The 21,323-nt window shown below is 36.0% G+C and overlaps 1 protein-coding gene across 1 annotated transcript in view; it reads right to left on the bottom strand.

Annotated features, from left to right (window-relative positions):
• CNTN5 (contactin 5) overlaps positions 1–21,323 on the bottom strand; it is a 672,212-nt gene that overhangs the window by 356,835 nt on the left and 294,054 nt on the right. The window contains exon 3 of the mRNA XM_067289747.1: positions 14,610–14,739. Within this exon, the coding sequence (XP_067145848.1) occupies positions 14,610–14,667 (58 nt within the window). The 5' untranslated portion in view covers positions 14,668–14,739. The remainder of the gene's footprint in view (positions 1–14,609; positions 14,740–21,323) is intronic.

Genomic DNA, 21,323 nt, shown 5'->3' with positions numbered 1-21,323 from the left:
TTTTTTTGCTGGTTACTGTTAAATTAAGCTGGCTGCTAGACGAACTTCATTCAAAGTGAATTATGAGAATATTGTGATCAGAGTCTTGGAAAGCAGTTTTGATGAAATTCTCTGTGGATACATTAGAATTGTTTGTGGATTTAGAAACAGGACATAGATCTATTTTTAATCCTTTATTTCATACTGAAAAAATCCATTAATAGCATGCTGAGACTGGAACTGTTTTATTTTATTTTATTTTATTTTACAATTTCTCATTTCTTAAACATCAGGAAAACACCGCAAGCACTGTGGTTAATTCCGTGTCTTTAGTAAGACTTATCTCTCTTGAGCCAGTCTGATAAACTGTTTATAACTTTATATATTTTACACAGAAGAAAAATATCTCTATTTGATATTTCTAAATATTATAGGAATTAAGAGTTTTTTACAATATACTATAGCACTGTCTACACTGCTGCACTGTCTACACTGCTGAATGAAGTAATAAAGGACTTCTCAAATCCACTATTGTACAGATAAAATTGATGTGTGTGTGAAAAGAGAAAGGTAAATTTTATTTTACAGTTCATGAAAACAGTCAAAATAAAAATGTTCCAACAAGACTCAGGTCAGAAATAAGAAGTTTTTATAGAAAACCATACACTTTCTCTGTAGCTGGAAGATTAATTAGTACTTTACAGTAAACTTTTTCACTGACATCGGTAATGTCAAAGTGAGGATAATTAAGAAATTTTCATAACAGCACTCTGTAATTTATGACAAAATATACTTTTGCAAAGTGGAAACCATTTGTTTGGAATGCAATGCTGTTCTCTTTAAAGTACTTTTCTTAGAAAGTTAGAAATGTTTTTAATTACAGTTTTCTTTAGTCTTCAGAAAATATTTTCATTTATTTAATCATTGTTGAAGTATTTTGCGCATATTACAAATTCTTGATTATAACAAGTATTTTAAAACTTTAGTGTTAAATCTAAGAACAGCTGACCAGAAAAAACCTAAAAATACAAGAGACCTTTTGGGTTACTTGGAAATGCTATTGAACTGAATGAACACTTTTTTCATACATCACACAAAGTTAAATCATGGCAAGACTAAATTTTCATTCAGACTTAGTTTTTCTTAGATTTTTTTTTTAATTTTTAAGGAATTTATTCTCATTTATCACTGTAGAAGATCTTTCTCAAAAACAAGCACTTGTAATACTTGAGTGGTGCCCTATAAGATATAACAAAAATGCTATTATTATTTCCTGTGATTAAATACCATATAAATCTCTGTGGACTTCCTTCAGTGTCTGGAGAACTGAAGTTGTGATGGATGTAGTAGAACTCCACAAAGCTTAAATATGGTTCTGAGAAAAGGTAGCCTTGCATATCCATTACACCGGCAGATTGCCCTACAACACACACTGCCCACTCTGCAAGCTGGGAGACACACAAGTTTATAGCCTAAACTACCACAGACTACAGAAAAAGTTATAGAAATTATTTAAGACTATGATGAGAAGAAGACAGAAGACTAAGAGATATTTTGAAAGCAGATTTCTTTTTTTCTCTAGAAGTACCTTTTTCAGTCTTAGGTCTACTCTAACATAAAATTCTGAAATGCAATGGAGCAAACATAGGATATCTTGCCAAACCAAGTATTTGTAATTCATTTTAACACCTTTAAAGATCCCATTAAATATTTATTAAAGCTTTAACAACAATACAACCTTAAAACTCACTAATGCAGTAACATTCTAGAGGTAGGAACTGATCAGCTTTTAGATCTTATTCTTTTGCCTTTAACTGTTTCCTGTTAGACAAACTAAACCAAACGTAGACAGACTCTACCAAATGCTAGACAAAATAAATCAACTGTTAAACTTACTGTGTCTCGCACTAGACCCCATTTTACCCAATGAGACAAGAAATGCCCAAATCAAAGACAAAAGCCACTTAAAGAAAGATCTGGCATTGTGTCTTGCTTATCATTTCACTGTAGACATCCCTGTTTGGGAACACTAATGTATTCATGATTTGAGCCCATTACTACTTGTTGTTATATTTTACATAATCACAGACTGTATCTTGTGCCCTCTAATAAATTATTTTAACTCATTTTTTCTTTTTTTTCTTTTTTTTTTTCTTTTTTTTCCCCCTTTGGAAGTTACATTTGCTATTATTCTTCCTTACCTGCTCCAGTTGGTCCACATATGTACTCAAGTGTGATGTCAGATTAGGTCAACATTCCAGCTAATACTATATTAGTGCTCAGTAGAATGGAAGGATTAATTCATGTATTTTTTAAGGATGTCCAAGAAAGAGTGGTGTAACATACAACATAGCCGTAATCCTAATATGATGCTCTTGTATATCTAAATATCAGAGCTCATGAACGATAAAAGTGAATCTCTCTTTCAGATACTAATGCCCGAGGTCTTCCCCCAAAGCTTCAAAAAGCTTCTACAAGTGAAGGTTTGAATTACAAAAAGACCAGAAGGAACTAATCAACAAAAAATGTATTAGGACTATTAATGGCCAAGAAAGTTGGTTTTCAGATACTTATTTCACATGAGGTAAATATTTTCTAATGCATAATTAATAGTATTTGGGTAACTTCTGATATTTCTGCACATTCAAAATTTTCCCTTTGCTTTTCTTCAGTACAAGACATATCTGTAATAAATCAGATACTTCTGGGACATAAGAGATGCCATAAAATTCCATTTTTCAAGAGTGAGTCATGTGATCTTCACCATTCTGTTAAATCTAAACTTCCTGGATTATCATTTTAAAACTGATTTCACTGGTGAAGCTTTAAAATTCTCGATACTTTTAAATAGAAATGTCAAACTAAGGGGGTATACATTATACTCCATCCACAGTGTTTTGTTCAGTATTTCTGCAAGTCACAAATTATAGTGAAATCAAATATTTTCTGAAATCCTGCAGCATGCCAGTATGCATGCCAATAACTTATTGAATAACAACACTGTTAATTGAGAAAGGTCTTTCAGTTTGTGAAAAATAATTACAACCATTGTTTAGTATTACCAGTGTATTATTCAGATACCAGAAATTTGTCTTTTTGACTTTCAAATGTCACAGGGTTCCATTACAGAGACAAAAGAAAAAAAAACAGTTTTGAAAACATAACTTTTTATTCACTATGCCCCCTTTCCCTTTTAATATCAGTATTATTTATTTTTTGCAGAGTTTTCCAAGCTTTCACTTAAAAGAAGGAATTTGTCAAATCATGAAAATTATCATTTCTATAATCCTCAGTTTAGCTTAATTCTCATACTCTTGGAATAATTATCTTTTCTTTAACCTTTATTATGAACATGAAACAGATTAAGGTGACAAATACAAAATAGCAGATTAATAATTAAGAATTGTTAAGAGCTGTCTGGCAAGTGGAAAGCACAAAATCTACAAATTCTCGATACTCTATCTGAAATGATCACTAAACAACAAAAATTCAGTGAAGAACACAACGAAATATTCTACTTTGAACTATTAATTATGTTAGACTAATTTTAATTATGCTTATATAGTACAGAAATTAAACTAAAGGCAAAAATGTAAGTTCTACAGGAAGATGTTTCCTTTAGTTCTAGATAAATAAGGTCACCAAATCACAGTACTCATACATACTATTGGGATAGGTTTACTATTGGATACTGCAGATGATTAAAAAGATATGTAACCATTTCACTTCTCCCCCTCTGCCTACATGCGACATAAGTAGATTTGGAACAGACAATCACATTCCTCATTTTATAATAGCTAGGCCATGAGGCAAAAGACATTCATTTCCTTACCCTACTGCTTCATCATATTGTCATTCTCCTTTTCACTGTTGTATATTTTGCATCCTAAAATCCTCTGGGAGGTGTTCCATTTTTAACTTTTTGAACAAGTCAAGGCCACGTGAACAACTGGAGGGTTAGGGAAGAGTATCCACACCACTTGCTTTAGTCACCTAAATTAAGCAACTCTCTTAAGACCAGCCTCCACAGTGCATAGAGAAAAGCAGACCTCTCCAGAGAGTGATTCAGAACTGCTCAGCTACGCTGATGCTAACGTTCGGAGGTATGAACACAGTTGTCTTTCTCTTCAGGAATCCGCTGACTCTGTGATCCATCATTCTTGTTTAATCTCTTTAAAAATCAATGCCAGATTTCAACGATGCTAAGTCTTCTTGCAAATGACGAGATTATGTATGCTTTTATCTGACTCACTCAAAGCACCCGCTCAGTCAGAACGGCTGTCTCTAAGTGTCTCCCTGGATAAGAAGAGAGTGCTATCATTCACAGCGTTATAGGGAGTTTAAATACTATCACTTGCAGTTCTGTGCTGAGCTAAAATGATACCGTTAATGGCTGTGTGGTGAGCCATAGCAAACCACCTACAGATTTGTACTGAGCTAAATTGCTGCTACCTATAGTGCTGTGACTAAAACGCTCCTTTTCACAGTTGCACACCATATTAAGAGCAAACATGAGAAGAACAGGCCACAGTGCACTCATTACAGGGCTCACGCCACAGTGGACATCAAGTGTACATGAACCGTTTAACCACTGAGCTCATGAGTTATATTGGCTGTAACGGTGTTGGTGGGGGGGAACCACAACAACAGAGCACCCAGCACCTCCCTTGACACCGGAAAGAAAGAAAGAAAAAAAAACCCACAATCAAAACCAGCTCTGGTGGAGTACTTAATGTAACAGTAGATAAAGACTTAGTACTTGAATACTCAATATTAAGGCTAATAAATACAATGAAGTAAACTACAGCCACTACTGAAAGTGGACTCGGTACTTAGCACAGCTAGCCATGCTGAATAAGAGCCAACATCCCAGGGTATGTTTGTCAGTATTATCGGCATTTTCATGCTACTGCACTTAATAGGAGAAAAGCTACCTATCAAAACAGTCCACTGAGCAGAACAGTTACCAGTCATGGTGTTGTACAAAGCTTAATAAACTCTGCCTCCCACAGTCTTACCACTGAACAATATATGCACATTTCATACTTTCTGATATTTATTTTTCACGCTTTATTTTCCTTCAGTTCAGGAAAGAGGTTTAGTTACACTACAGTTAAGAAATTGCTTTCACTAAACTGCTAACAGCAATTCAAACAAAGAAAACTGTAGAGTGGACAAGTGCATTTTTAAGTTTGGAACAGCAAGAGATTCACTCATTGCTACTCATGCTCATGTGTTCACATACTTGTAAAGTACATTTATTCAGTATCTGGTAAGATACTTTTGAGGGAAAATGTCGCTATATGACCTCTCCACAACAACCAGATTTTCTCTAATGTGAAGAAACTGAAAAATTTAATTCCTACATGATTTAGAAATTTTTGCAAATATAATCCAGGTTCTCAAAACAGGGGTTCATGCCTACTTTTACTGGGTAGTTAAAAAAAGGAGCAGTGTTTGCAGATGAAAGCAAGACCTTTTACTCAGTCAACAAACAAACAAACCAAAGCACAAAACAAGCCTTTTTATCACAGTGAAGACTTCTTTAGGTGTGATATAGGCAGCAAACTTCAAGCAAAATACATGTTAGGTAAGACTGTTCTGCATTTAACTTCCTGCCATTACACAGAGGGAAAAATTTGAAAGAAAATGGTAGCTAGCACCTAGGGAGCAGAGGAGAATATTTGCAAGAAGAGAAGTTATCTGATCATTAGTCCCTCTAACATAGACAATTATCATATATAGAGAAGTTGTGGATTTAAGCTGTGAGAATAAAGTTATATCATGCCAAAAAGTCTATAACTTTAATAAGTACACGACTTCATATTCCAGTAAAGCTATGAATTTAGCCCCCTGGATCATTTTTTAAGGTGTCTTATGGATGTTCCTTGAGGATAACAGCTGAAATCTTTGCCAAAAGTTGAATGACTGCTTCTTTTATTATCTAAATTCATTCAGTACATGCTAACAATTTGGTATTTCCCATATAGTTCTCGTGGTGTTATTTGCTACATTTTGTAAGTAGTAACAACATTTTGCATTCGAAGGAGTAGGGAGCTTTCATTTACCTCAAATGATGTGGCCTGTGGTTTGTCAGTTCAGTTTCCTGTTGTGGCCAAATGTATTGGACCATACCAAAGAAAACCTCAAGACATCCGCATATATACTTGGCAGTTTACCACCTGAAGTGTCCCCACTGGAAAGTTTAAACAAAGAAAAGTAATGAGTCTTGAAGTCTTAGGGACACAGGGAACTTTTCCAATATTATGCTTACTATCCTAATGTTGGTGGAATCAAGCAGCAGGAAACAAATACATAAAAAAAACCCTTACAGATTCTCTTTTCCAAGACCTTGGTATATACTGTAGTATTTTTCTCAGTTGCTTAGGGAGGAAAATATCAGAGAGTAGATGAAAGAGGTTTTTCATATTGCCATGTTGTATTTTCATGGTTAGGAGGCAACCTGTAAAATGGATCTCTATGAAGAGGTTTGAACTTGGCATTTCTTAGGGTAAAAAGCATCAGCTGTTATTGCTTGAGATAGGAGCTGGACATGAAGTGACAATTTGGGTGGTCTTCCATCTTGCTTTTCTGGCTGCATCACAGCCAACAAGTATCATGATCACATCTAGCCTGATGACTTGATACCACACTGAAAACTTCTGACCAGCCCTGTGGTAGAGAACAATACAAAGCTGCCTGCATTCTCAAAGAGCCACAAAGAAAAAAAAGAACATAGGGATTAATACCATGCAAAATTAGTCAGAAGGAAACCCATTATTATTCTGTTCTAACACACACACACATGCTCCCATCCACAGAATTTCTATTAGAAACCCGATAAAACATTTAATTTTTAAAGATATTTAATTTTGCCTTCAGACTTGAAGCAATGTCATATCCACCAGCTCTCCTAGTAGAGCTGTTCCAATATTGTTTTAACCTCATTACTGGGAAACTGTATCTAATTTCAAGGCTGAATTTGTCATCATTTCAAAGGTTTCACTGCCTTTTTATTGCATTCCTATTAGGAAAGGCCAAGCCAATGTTTAAAAAACATTGTTCTAGCCTCTAATGGCTTTTTGAAATGAAGTTAATGACTTATTTTATTTTGTATTCATTGTATTGTTAAGCCTGAACCAAAACTGGAAGTGTTCTGCATTATGTGCACATTCCTTGTGCATGTCTGACTCTAGAAGAAAGGCAAAACAGGCTCAGCTGCTTGTTAAGACCAGTGTTATCGCTTTTATTACTTGAGATCATGAGAAATGGTCATCTAGAAGCACACTTTGAGAAAATTATAATCACTTCATAGAATGAATTACTCTTGAACCTGTTACAAATATTCTTACAAAAAGCTTATCACTGTGGCAATATGTTTCGATAACTGCTTAGTTCCCAATACTATGAATAAAAGCAGTACTGATTTCTGTGGATGAGGACTTCTTGGTCATTCACTGCAGTAGTTAGCAAAGTGAGACATGCAGTATCTGGGGAAAATACTAAGGAACTACTTTTAACATCCTGCTGGAAGGCAGTAGTTGAGACACTCTATGAACTAAACCAGTGGTTCCTTAGTGCTGCCTTTAGTCGGCATGCCATCTTTGACTGTGCTGGGTGGAGCTAAAGTGCTGTCTCCCACAGTGCTGTTCTGCTGAACTTCTGGCTGAAGGTAAGCATTTTCCACTGAACCTGAGAGAGAAGTTTGGCAGTTTCTTCTAGTTACTATGTTAAGCCTGTCTCTACACAAACACTGTGACCTTATGCTATGGAGAAGCTCTGTGGGGTTGTTTAAAGTGGGGGGCCAACTGACTGGAAAGCAGCTTTGCAAAGAAGGCGTTGGGGGTGCTGGTGGACCACAAGTTGACCATAAACCAGCAATGCACCATTGTGGCAAAGAAGGCCAATAGCCTCCTGGGTTGCATTAGGCAACTGCTGCCAGCAGGTTGAGGGAGGTGATATTTTCCCTCTGCTCAGCACTGGTAAGTGCTGAGTCCTGTGCTGGGGTGCTGTGTCCCTTGCTGGATTCCTCAGTACAAGAGAGCCTACTCTGGCATGGATCTACTGGAACGAGTCCATTAAAGGGCCACAAAGATGGCCAAGGGCCTGGAACATCACTCATATGAGGAGAGGCTGAAAGAGCTGAGACTGTTCAATATGGAGAAGAAAAGACTGAGGGGGGATCTAGACAATCTCTAAAGGTCCCTTCCAACCTCAACCATTCCGTGATTCTGTGATCTTATCAATGTTTATAAATATCTGATGGGAAAGTGCAAAGAAGACAGAGTCAGAATCTTCTCAGTGGTGTCCATTGAGTGGAGAGGCAATAGGCATAAATTGAAACACAAGAAATTTCATCTGAACATAAGAAAACACTTCTTCACTATGATGGTGGTTGAACACTGAAATAGGTTGCCCAGAGAGGTTGTGGAATCTCCATCCTTGGAGATATTCGCTGGATAGCAACTAGGTACAAAAATGTAAATAATTTATTCCAGAATTTTCTAAAAGAGGAACCCCCCCCCCAAAAAAAAAGCTATGCAAATAAACAAAAGAGTTGTTCTTAAAAAATTTTCCCTATGCACATTCTGAAAGGGCCTCTGTTCATGACCACATTTTTTTTCAATTTTTAACTCTTCTTTATTGATTGCTTAATATTGAACACACTTCAGGATTCTGGCAAGAGCAAATAATTTTTGCCTTTTCATTCTTCTTTTGGATTAAGAATTATACAAAATGCAACATTCAGCAGATAACTGCTTTTTCTTGCTCCCTTTCCCTGATCAACGCGCCAATCAGCTGAGCATTGAGTCCAGGAATGAGAATGCAGGTAGTAGTCTACCTCGAATTTCAGCAGTGCAACAAATTGTTCTTCTCTTGCTTCGTATCGTCTGCAAACAGTATTTCAGGATGGCTAGTAGGAGGTTTAAGTGTGTTTTGACTTTTCCATTAGACATGGAACACTAAGAATGTGAATATCCCCTGGCAGTAGCACTTACCTGTAGCTCTGTCTCCTCTCTTTTATGCTCAGCTATCAAAGGCAAGAAGGTTGCACACTGTTTGCCATACTGTCATCAACAGGGGAAAAAAAGATGGGTAATTGTATAGGCTTATCAATGATAAACACTGGTCATTCATGCGTTCACTAAGCATTCATTTGGCAGAGAAGAAAAATTTTAAAAACTGTCAACTCTCACATAGGACAGACATTGTCTAAAAGGGGAAGGAATAAAAAAGAGAAATAGCCCTGGCGCTCAGAGTGGTATGCATACTTTATACGGTTTGGTTAATGAGTTGATGAACCTTAGGCTATGAATTTTAATCCTGGCAGTGGCTGCTGGAATTATGGAAGTCACATATTGAGCAGGTTTGAAATGCATTTTGGAAGGTGATAAGTCCAAATGACAGAGAATTCCTAGAAGCCTCCAAGTACCAGATGGAGAGGGATGGACATAATAAAAGGCAGGAAGCACCTCAGATCACTGCCAGCTGTAGGTCAAAACTAGACAGGACACTTCTGTTTGTTCCACATATGCTCTCTTAAGAGCTTTTTTTTTTTTTTTTTTTATGCTCTTCCATTCATGTTGTATACCAGCAAGCAACTGTTCAGAAAAAGTCATGCTGTTTTTAATTTTGAGCACCATACTGAGGGATACAGAGGAAAATTCACTATTTAGGGAGCCCTTGTTTAATAGTGAGAATGTTTTATTTTAAAATAAAAGAATGGCACATACAGATGAGTTTTAAAGACGTGTTTTCTCACTTAGCTCTATGAGCAGTGACCACTGGGTCTCAGAGGTACTGCCTCCCTCTTGCTAAGCCTTGCTATTCTTGATACACCCACAGTTTTATTGCTGCCATGAATTATAAAGTCTTACTGATAAAATGAGTCTTTCTTCTATCCAATTAACAGACAGCAGGTAACATCGGAGAAAACATAGGTAAATGGGCAGGGGAACAAAAAGGCATAAGGTATATGTATTAGATTAAGAAAGAATCAGAACTCTTTAAAGACCATTGACTGTATTATGTAATCTTTAGAATACCTTTAAACTTCAAAGCATCTTGTCACAAGCAGCAATAATTATGAAAAAGAATGGCAGAGAGCCCTACTCTCAAGATGGTTTTTGTCAAACATCTTACGTATTCAGATAAAGCCAAGGTCTCACTTTTTCCATTAACCCTGATCTGATAATCTGATGTGATTTCTGTTCTGCTTTAAAAAATATTTCTCCTCTTACTGAAACACAAAGAGACATTCCTGTTTGTCTTACTCCAAGGTTAGGGAGTGCTGTTTTAAAACACCTTTCAGCTATATTCAATTCCAGCTTCTCTGAGGAATCAGTGCAAGAAAACGTAAGCAACTCTAGCCAAAGATGTTCTTTGCTTAGCTGTTAGCAGTGTGAACCAAAAAGGATGGTCTTTACTATACACATAAAAACAGATTGTGAAACGAACTTGGGGATGCAGGCCAGTAAATCCTCTGTCCTCACTCCTGGAACACGCATGTCGGAGTGGGAGGCGGACCCGGAGCAACGATGAGTCTCAATATGAGTATGATCGTTCTCCCTTTATTCAAGCTTTTACAGAGTATATATAGACAAGCGATAGAGCATGTGCTAGCAACAGCTATATGATTGGCTTACAGTCTCTGTTCATGCGCCTAAAGCAGATATATGATTGGTGCAAGGTTGCTGTTCATGTGGAGGGGCTTGTCGGCCCCCTCCTTTACTTGTTTACCACTACTTGTCTTCCCCCTTTGTAATGGTCTAGGAATGCTCAAGGACAGTTCGCGTAGACGTGAGGCCCTCCCTTCATCATGAAGGCAGGATTGCTCACTTCTAAGAGATCATGCCCTCTCTCGCTTAACCATTCTTCCACACACGCACCCTGATCCTGTTGCACACAGGACAGTGCTGTCCGAAACATTATCTCATGACTACACATGAGGAATACACAGATGAACATATCAACCAGAACATAGAATTTTTGATGCCACATCCTATATCATTCTGTGGGTTTCCACTGAAAGGATAAGTCAACGTATGTTTGTAATTTGTTACTATTCCAATTAGAACGCCTTGAACCTATAATTTATAATTATATTTTTTGTTTAACTCTCAGTAGAGCTAAACATTACCACAACAAATTAAATTCTGATTAACTTAATTCAAATTTAGGCCAGCCCCCTCTGACCTCACCTCAAATATTACTCTAAGCTAACAAGTTACAGAAGGTTCCTCTGAACAGTCATTCTTTGATAATCTCTACTCTTTTCCTACAGGAAAGCCTCATAGGAAAAAAAAAAAATTGAAAGTACTTTTCCCCAGTGCTGGCTCAGAAGTGAGGCAGACCATGGATCAAAAATGGCATCTCAGTTCTTCTTCAACTTCAATTTGGCTTGAAAGGCATTATCTGCCATAAGAAAAGAAGCCTCATATTGACTATCAGTCCTAAGACCTCCTTCGATTCCATTAATTGTGAATGCTTCATAAATGTAAACCTTCTCAGAATATAAGTGTATCTGTGATCTGTAGCCCAACACTACTTTATACTTATGCTAAAATAAACTTGAGTAGGAGAAATAATTCAGTCCTCAGTTTAGCATTCAAAAAGTGCATTTTTCTCCACCCACAAATCATTTTCCATATTGCTCAAGCACACTTGCATACATTAATGCATAAGCAATACCCAAAATACTTGGGCCAGCTTTAAGATAAAAATAATAGAAAAATAGAGTTGACACAAACTAGAGAGGTCATCCATTTTCTTCTTGGATGATTTCCCTCAGCACTGCAAAATCAATAAAACAATGTAGTACTCCCTTCCAAACATTGGCTGCTGATAAGAATGATCCCATGATCTTATGATTTAATAGATAAGTGCTGAATTTTAACATAGCCCAAAACAACAGGAATTGAATGAACTTTATCTTACTGAAGCAGCATCAATATCTATTGCCCTATCTTTAAGAACAGTACGCTCAGGTATCTAACTTACCAGGCTACATTGAATTGCATCAGCTGTAGAAACTATTTGCAGTAGTAAACATGTTCCAGTGAGCATTGCAATATAAAAGCAGCTATAAATGCAGAATGATGTAATCAAATATGAAAGGTATGGTGACAGAAAATTACTAGTTATGTTGATAATCTAATTAAAATAACTTTGAATCCAATTTTGTTATCTTTGACTAATTTCAGCTCTTATAGTATTAAATTTGCTAATGAGTAATTATTATTAATGAAATCATTGTAAAAATTATCTATGTATGTGAGAAAATGTATGTGTTATCGCATTATATGCAACAGCACATGAAAACAGGTACTGCAGTTAAAAACGATTTCTAATAGGACTCTAATTCTACTCCAGTAATAAGGAATAATCTTTTAAGGATCCTAAAGAGTCACATACCAAAACAGCAGCAGGTCAGATATCTAGCTGACTAATTATGAAATAAAGAAGAGGAATGCTTTAGAAGGTGTCAGGTACAAGTAAAAAATTAACACAAAAGAGGAGTAGTAATCTAATTTAAACATTGTGCTGAATGACTAGCAAGAGTTTTCAGGGTAATAGTATTATTTAAATAAAATACTCCTGTAAATGCTGACAAAAGATTCCAAAGTAGCTTCTTATTTTAGTGCTGTGTTAATATTGGTCACTGTTAATGCTCTCAAGCGTTTGCAAGATTTTGGTTTAATAGACATACCTAAAAAATGGCTGAGATACAACAGCTGAAACTCATTCCTATATATAGAATTCTAGTAAATGGAATTTCCAGTATATGAAATGCATCACAGAACTTTTGTGACAGGTTATAGTACGGTGGAGGGTTAGATAGTCCTGTCTGGAGCAAACTCTACCACTTACATGCATTCTTTTTAACCTTAGCTGACTTCTAAGATGTGGAGGGTCATGACAGGGTTAAGTCGGAGGAAAGTTGCACACCATGGGAAAAGGGGAACAGGGGAAACTGTTGCTAGCTCGAACAAAGAAGGGTCTGAACAGGGGCAAGTATACCCAAGGACACCGGTGCAGCTGGGAATGATACATGTTGAGAAAGTACAGATAAACCAGCAAAAGCCAGTGGGAACCAAGGCTAAGAACAAGTCAGCGTTTCTCCCACAAAGAAGCAAACAAGACATGACCGCTGCGTGCGTGATCGGTGCAATGACTGGCTACCTGTGACATAATCTGCATGATGATTGGCTTAGCAAAGGGTATCTGTGAATTGCTGAAGTAGGTAACTTTTTAGTATAAATATGTGTTAGAATAAACAATAAATGTCTCAGGACGCAAACCCTCCTGAGTCCATGCCATTCATCCGCCACACTAAGATGGTAAAGAAATTCCAGCTGTGTGAAACCAACTGCAGGCTCAGGTACATTAATTTCACTGTGTAAGACCTGCTGCCAAACGTTGACTTTTTAATCACAAAGATCGTGATATTGAAGACATAATTCTTCAATTCTAGATTTGAATTTCCAAAATGTTCCTGAATTTTGCATCAAAGCTCTTGGAACTGTAACAACAGAAATTTTTCAACTTAAGAAAATTAAAATTACATTAATAGATGGCAGTTGTATGACACTACTCTCAGAATCACCAAAATACAAATGCTACCAAGACTGATAACATGCCTAACAATACAAGACAAAAAGAAAAACACTCCCTGTCCCAAAGTGCCTATGATCATGAAAAATGGACTTAAAAAACACAAGATAATCAAGCTACATGAGGAAAAGCAGACTAGATTAGGTTATGTTCTATGTGCATCAAACGCACATACACCGTTATCCATACCCAGACTCTTTTTACATTCCTATCTCCAATATCACAGTAATATAACAAATTTCCATATTTTATTTAACTGACTATTACAAAATTTGATCTCATGGTGTCATAAAATCACTATGTTTTGAAAAAATTTGAGGAGAGGGTGGCTTAGTAAACTGTTGACAGACAGTATAAGGGGCAGCATTAAGAAAATGGGTCAGCGAAAAGATCAATTAGAGAAAATATGCTATCAAATTACAAGGATTTTCATAATGAGAAGCCTAAATTATTATTGATTAACTCGTTTTATTACTTGAAAAGATAATGCCAGCTAAGCTAATGTCACAGGAAAAAAAGACTGCAAAAGAACTACACTTAGTACACAGCTGAAAATCAGAATAATCAATAAAACATACATGGCATTAAGAAAGAAGACAGCAACTTGATAAATAGTTTGCAAAACCAGGACATGGTAAGAATTTTGCAGACCCCAAATCATCAAGCAATTCTGCAGCTGATAGTCTTTCGGAAAACACCTTGTTAATCAATCTTTTTCCAAATAATTTTTCCCTTTTCTAATAATAAAGTTAGCATTGTCTTTTCAAATGAGGTGTGTAGCCACTCCACCTTTCTTTTGTTCTTAATGCTATTCAGTTTTACCTACAAATTAAAAGCATATGTAAAGGCACTTGTAAATCTCTTCTTTATAAATTCTTACAATTTCAGAATTCAGACAAATAGTTTTAATAATGATGTTGGTTTTCTCATCATGCTTTTGCATCTTCCTATTTCTGCTTATGGTTAAAAAGTCTGGAAACAATACACAGAGTTTTCTGGGTTTTGTTTGGTTTTACCTGAAAGACACCCAGCGAGTGACAGAAACAGAAACAGTTTCCATGACAACCACATCATTGGTCGCAAAGGTCTTCAGTCCCTCTTTGTGCAATTGTTAGCAATGTTGACGTTTCTTCATTAAAGCTTAGCCTGGTGAGACAAAGAAAAATCTCTGTTAGGAAAATTAAAAATATCTTGCAATAATGTGATAGACAATCCAAAAGGCAAAGCTGGTCCTAATGCAATTAAAAGCCTAGCTCCAAAGAGCTCGTTATGCAAAAGGACAGGTATTCTGACAGGTTCTCAAAGGAATTTTGTTCCAGTAGTTACCTATGTTAATAGCTGAAATGTCTGTGGCAGTGCTCTGGATATTATGTATGGATATCACTCCAAAGCTCTATGGATATTGCAATTTTGATTCTCATACATTTGCAAAAAGCCCGATTTAAAAGATAGTACACGTATCTTTCACAGCAGGCATATTTAAAGCATACAGTTTGGCACGTTTTCTTTGTTTCCTAAGAACAATACGTTGATATTTGTTATAAAGCATTAAAAAAAAAAAGAAAAGAAAAAACAAAACAAAACAAACCAGAAAGAATAACCTGCTCGAGCAAAATTCAGGCACTTTCAGTACTTGCAAATCAGGTTGAAATAGGTTCCAATTTCTTCCAGTTTACTTCTTGTGTAAAACATCTCCTAATACCTTTGAACAAATGCTGTTTACTCAGAACAGATTAGTTTTACTTTTCTCTACAACTCCTCAGATTTTTGCTTCCATCTGTTCCATGACTAGCACACTACATATCAGCACTATATAACTTTGATCTCTGTTTTTAGCTATTGCATTGGTAACATCAGGAACATTAACACGTCACAGGCTTGTTTTCAGTTACCCAGTCCAAAATATGAGTAGTTTCATCTGGATATATATGGACATGAGTGTGGTCTTTGACTGGAGGAACATGAAGTTACAAAGTTAAAGTTCCTTTTCTATACTTAACATGTCATATATGTGTAGGAAGCCTCTAAGATCCTCTTCTCCATGACCAGGGAACCTTCAGCCCTTCCAGACTGTGACCCTCAACCACAGCAACAGCCCCTGAGGGCAGAACAGGCTCCTGAAGCATTAGGTGACAAAGGAGAATTTGGCTTTGTTCCTCTATTAACTTCCTTTTGGGGACAACGTGGCTACTCCAGATTATAGTCAGACTGCTTAGTTACATGCCCCAGTTGCTGCTTTTGGTGACCTATCCCCTATGTGAGAATAATCACAGTAAGTGTGCAGAGGCAAAGCTCAACACAGCCAGAGAAAAAATAATTGCATAATGTAAGAGCAGATTCTCATTATATTATTCCATTTTGACTCCTCTCTGAGCATCTCAAATTGTAACCAACTTTGACAGCCCTTCCCTTGTATATAAGGGCAAACACATACGCATGCACACAAACAGAGACACACACAGTGTGAGCACAAGAGAACAGCATCTATTTAGGTGCTGCCAGAGTGATTCCTGCAACAATCTAAAGGTGTAGCCGTCAGCTTTCATTTATATAGCACAGCAGGTACAGCTTTCAGCACAGATAAAGATTCCCAATTAGGATTGTACTTCCAGGTAACTCAGACCAGGCAAACTTAATATAGGTTGTACATGTTAATATGAGCTTCTCTGAAAAAGGACATAACAATCTGGTAGTCAAGTGACTTTACACACAGTGCCTGTAGCTCATCTAAACCTCTGCAGGAAACCTTCTCAGTTAATTATTAATGTCAGCTGCCTTTGTTTTTCACTTCAGTGATAATCTGCTTTTCAGTCAGTGTGTTCCTTTGGTTGGCGAGTTATCTCTTTCAGCATTCTTTGCTGGTCAGGCCTTTGGGAAATAAGTATTTTCATTAATATTTAATGTTTCCCCTGATGGCTGTGTCTGTTAAAGAGGGTAGAGCACAGCTCTACCCCGCCCCGACTTTACTGCACTTTCTTCTCCTTTGTCTCTCCCTCACTTCTCTTCAGCTGTTTTTGTAATGGTGCAACACAGAAATTATAAGTTAACCTGATGATTCCTCTGTTACATAAAGAGGGAGAATAGATCAAAATTTCCAGCATTAAAGTGTGAGAGTGTTACTATTACTAAGGTACTACTATGCCTATTGAGTCATATTTTTAAAAAAATAATATTAAAGGTTGCAACTGGCATCAGTCACAATATAAACAATGTTCTTGGCTTTTTTTCTAGATAATATATTAAAACAGACATTTTCATTTGAAACAAGTGCAGATGAAATATATAAGAGCAGATAGTTGAAATTGCGTGGTCTGCATTATGCAGACAATCATAATAAATAATCTAATAACATATTTTAGAGCAGAAAAAGGATGAGGAATAACTGGAGCTGAGCAATGGGAACATCATAATAAAATATAAACTCAAACAACTTTCTCGTCACCTACTTGAAACATTATGATTTTAAACTATCTGGAAAACAGGACATATTTATAATGAAAGTTTCATGAAAGAAAATGGAGCTATGACAGTCTGCACCATACAAGGGGCTGAGAAAAATAGTTATAATAAGTCCTAAGTGACAACTTTTAATTGTGACCTACATAATCTGACCCTATCAGTGTAAAGCAAAATTCAGTCCTGCTTCACACGCATATTAAAATGTATATGCAGAATACAGTGACAGGGGGATGTTCTGAATTAAGTCAAGAATGTTGGACACTGACCTTCCTATCAGGATATTGTGTAAAGATGTTGGTTTATCTCAGTAGGAGAATTGTCAGAAAAACAAGCAAGGATAAAATATGCCACTTCATACCTTTTTAAAATCTACCTAGAAATCTTGAATATTATAGTAATGTGACTTTACTTAAATTTCCTTTGGCAGCTCTCTGTGTACTACCCAACCATTTCCAGGAATTTTGCATACATAACCTGCCTCCCTAGCTGCCCTTTCCAAATGTTTTCTATATTTCTTGTTTCTCCAGTGAAGGCGAGCTGGCAAACATTTTGCTGGCCATATGGGCAAATGGAATACATGGCAATATGATGGGGATATAGTACATCTAAGAACTGATGAGCACAGCGCCTTCCTCATGCAATCTGACTGACTTTGATATTGCACATGGGACTGCTATACTGCATGCAGTGTGTGGATACTGCATGCAGGAAAAAGTGCTTTCTATGAAATAGTATAGAAAAGAGGATGAAAATTCTATGTATAAGAAATACAGATACATATTCTAATCTTCTCTGACCTAGAATCAGTGAAGGGATGTACTCCTCGTGTCTTTACTATCAGTGGCTGTCATTTGATCTTTTAGATGACTAGGCTCTCACTTTTAGAGAGTGTCTGAATAACACTAGAATTGGGTAGATGAAGTATTTCTATATGTTTATAACAAAAAGACTGAAGCTTCACTAAATCTATTAAGAAAAAAAATCTTAAAAAAAGACAAAGAAGAGAGGATATAAGTAGTGTAATTTCTTTAAAAACATTTTTGGAATATTCTCTTAAGTCTTGCAAAAAAGTGCTCATTCTTGAAACTGAAAGTGGTATAAGGGTGTACGTACAAGCAGTATTCAGCTAGTTTAGGTCTGAGCAATCTTGATAATTTTGGGGGATTTTTTTTGTTGGTCCTGGCTATCTCCAGCTTAGTATTTGGACTGTTTTAAGCAAGCATTTACATTTTAACCCTAAGAATATAGAGTAGATTATGGAGTCACTTACTATGTGAAAAGAATACAGCTGAAGAACAGACACGTCAATCGGTGCTGGCTAAAAGGACTTTTAAAATCATTTCAGCTAAACACCAACTTTTTTTGCCAAATATAAATTTGGATCTTGCAAAAGTCCAACTGGCATGTTTGGAACAGTTAATTGGCTTCATTGGTAGTGCAGTGCAAGGAAAGAAACTGAAGTTATCCAGACCATACTATGTTGTATAAATTCTTTTGCATAATAGCATGATTTGAATAAACTCTGCAGTCCTTTTGTTAGTTTTTAAAAGTAAAGATGGAATTTGCTAATTTTTTTCCTGTTGTGTTCTTATTCTGATCTCTTCCCAAAATATTCAGATTCTGTGAACACTTTTTTGGATAAGGAAGATGTGAATTTTGCCTGTTGGCAATTTATATAAACCAGTGGTCTAAAATAAATTAGAAGCATATAATGTGCAGATAGTAATTTATCCAACAAATTTAACTTCCTGTTTTGCACAAAGAATTAGCAGAAGCGGTTTTCTATTTCCACATGGTACTATCTATATATATTTTTTTATTTTCCCCAGAATTTCTGCCAAATTGCTTTGCAATTTGTTTTAATTCTGTGTGCTGGTGGTATACAATTTATTAAAGCTTTCACTATTCCGTATGTTTTAATGAACTGTTTTGGCTGGTCGTGACAGACGGGATACTGTCTCATGGTTCTGACTCTGAAAAGAGCATATGAATACTTGGAGCATGAGTACTAAGACAATGTTGTCAACACTAATATTCAAGAAGCTTGAACTTGACTCAGTAAAATCATGGTATTTTTTAATAAAAATAATACCCACTATAATTAATATTTGTTTTCTGGTACTTAGGATACATTTATATGCAACTACGAAGGTTTGTTTTCTTAAAATAAAACTGTTAAGAAGAGAAGCTTTTATTATAGCTACTCTGATACTGATATCAAAGTGCTTTTTTCCATTACTGCTACCTCATTTTTTGTGCCTTTTTCCATCATATGCACATTTATGAGTTTATCTGCACCAACATATAAAGGATGATTACTTAAATCCACATCATCTCTCAAACTGGAGACAAGTCTTTGGCTCTACAGTGATGACACTGCTCAGAGGAAGGGATGTGACTTGTCCCAATAAAAAAGTTTTCTAGGTAACATTTCTTTTTCCTATATTAATATTATAGGAAAGCTCAGATCACTGATACTTCAAATAGAAGTAATTTTCCCTTTGCTTAAGAAAAAAGGAATATGCTCTCCGATAATGAAGAAATAACTAGTGGTAAACAATACTGATGTTCTGCAGGGACTTGGAAGACCAGAAAAGGAAGAAAATCAGAAATTAAACTATTGTTACCCACATATCTGAATTGGAAAGGAATAGTAGAGAGCAGCATAACCTACAAAGAATAGATACGGTACAGATGATTTTAGGTAGTATTTTTAGGAAATATTTTTCTTCACATTTAGGAAGTGGAGGATGTTGGCCTAACGTGCAACTCGACTGCTAATAATATTCTTCAAAGTGTCAAAGGTATGAAATCAATAAATGTAATGAGTTAAGTGTCACTGACTAGAGTTTCTATAAAAGGCTCATTATACTCTTGGGAAAAGGCTAAGAGCAGACTTAAAGCTCCGTTGTTTAAAGTCCTGAAATAAAGCCTCCAATCAGCACAGAAGTCTTTGTCCCTGCACCCTTTGCTTCAGTCATGACTTGGAAGATGTGAATCAAATTGCCACAGCCAGCTGCTCAGGAGGTTCAAGACCTTCCAGTTTTCCTTGCGCCCATGTGTATCAGGACTGGCAACGTTCAGTCCCTGGAGTGTTAGAGGCTTCAGGAAAGCAAAGGCTCAGATGCTACAAAGTCCATCATCAACGGAGGAGATATTTTGGCTAGAAACTTTTAAAAAGAGCTTGCCTGTTGTGAGTTCCTTGATGATATATTTACATATGAAATTAACTGTTAGACCATGATTATCACAGACACTGGATATGTTGAATATAACCTCTATTGGGTTCATCTGCCTGCTTGCTTTCAGTAAAGAATTAATTTGCTCAGTCCAAAGTCTTTTTTACAATACTATTTACAAAATGGTTTAAATTTAACAAAATTATATTAAGTTAATATTTGATAAAAGTCATACCATGGACATTTTTACAGTGAAATGTCAGTGGAATTTGTTACAGAACATATGAAAGTGAAATGATATTAAGCCAATGTAAAAAGCACCACGTCTTGTAGGACTGATTATTGCTCCAAGGGAATATCATTTATTTTCAAGGTTTAATAATAGTTCAACATATTATAAAGAAAATTTAATAAAGCATAAGTTTTAGCAGGTCTACTTCTCAATTATTTTATGAACACTTAATTTACTGCTAACACTATTTAAAGTTTACTTTGCACTGGAAACTTTTCTTGTCAGGTTTCTCCTGGTAAGCAGTCAGGACTTTCAATATCCAAATTAATATATTTTTTATTATTATTATTTTTAATTCTTGTTGTTAATATAGATTTCAAGGATACCAGTCAAATTCTAGGAAAAAAACAGAGAATGTTATGGCACAAAAGAAGCAAATTGGCTATTTCTGAAATGCAGATCAATCCCAGTTTCTATACCACTCAATAAACATTTGGACTGTTGCCTTGTTTCACACATATATTTAAAAAAAGAGGTTTTGAATGTGAAATATATAATGTCTCCCTATCCAACACATTCATTTCAAGCACGTGATGAAAGTAAGGAAATTACAGCATTTCTGTTAAATGACTGTATTTTCACTGCTTTTAAAATTACTTTTTTACCAAACCAGCTACTAATGAGGTGGAGATTAACAAAATAATTTAACCAAGAAGACTAATTTAATATTGAATTAGTTCAGGGATCATCCCGTGTTAGCTGCCAGAGGGGGCTGGATCCTATTTTAGGATTCTCACTGCAAATGAGATTGGTAAAATGTCATCATCGTGCACAGGGGAAGGTGGAGGTGGCAAAAGTAG

This window comes from Apteryx mantelli, chromosome 1 (assembly GCF_036417845.1).
Source record: "Apteryx mantelli isolate bAptMan1 chromosome 1, bAptMan1.hap1, whole genome shotgun sequence".
Classification (NCBI taxonomy): Eukaryota; Metazoa; Chordata; class Aves; order Apterygiformes; family Apterygidae; genus Apteryx; species Apteryx mantelli.
This window is presented reverse-complemented; position numbering and strand designations above follow the sequence as displayed.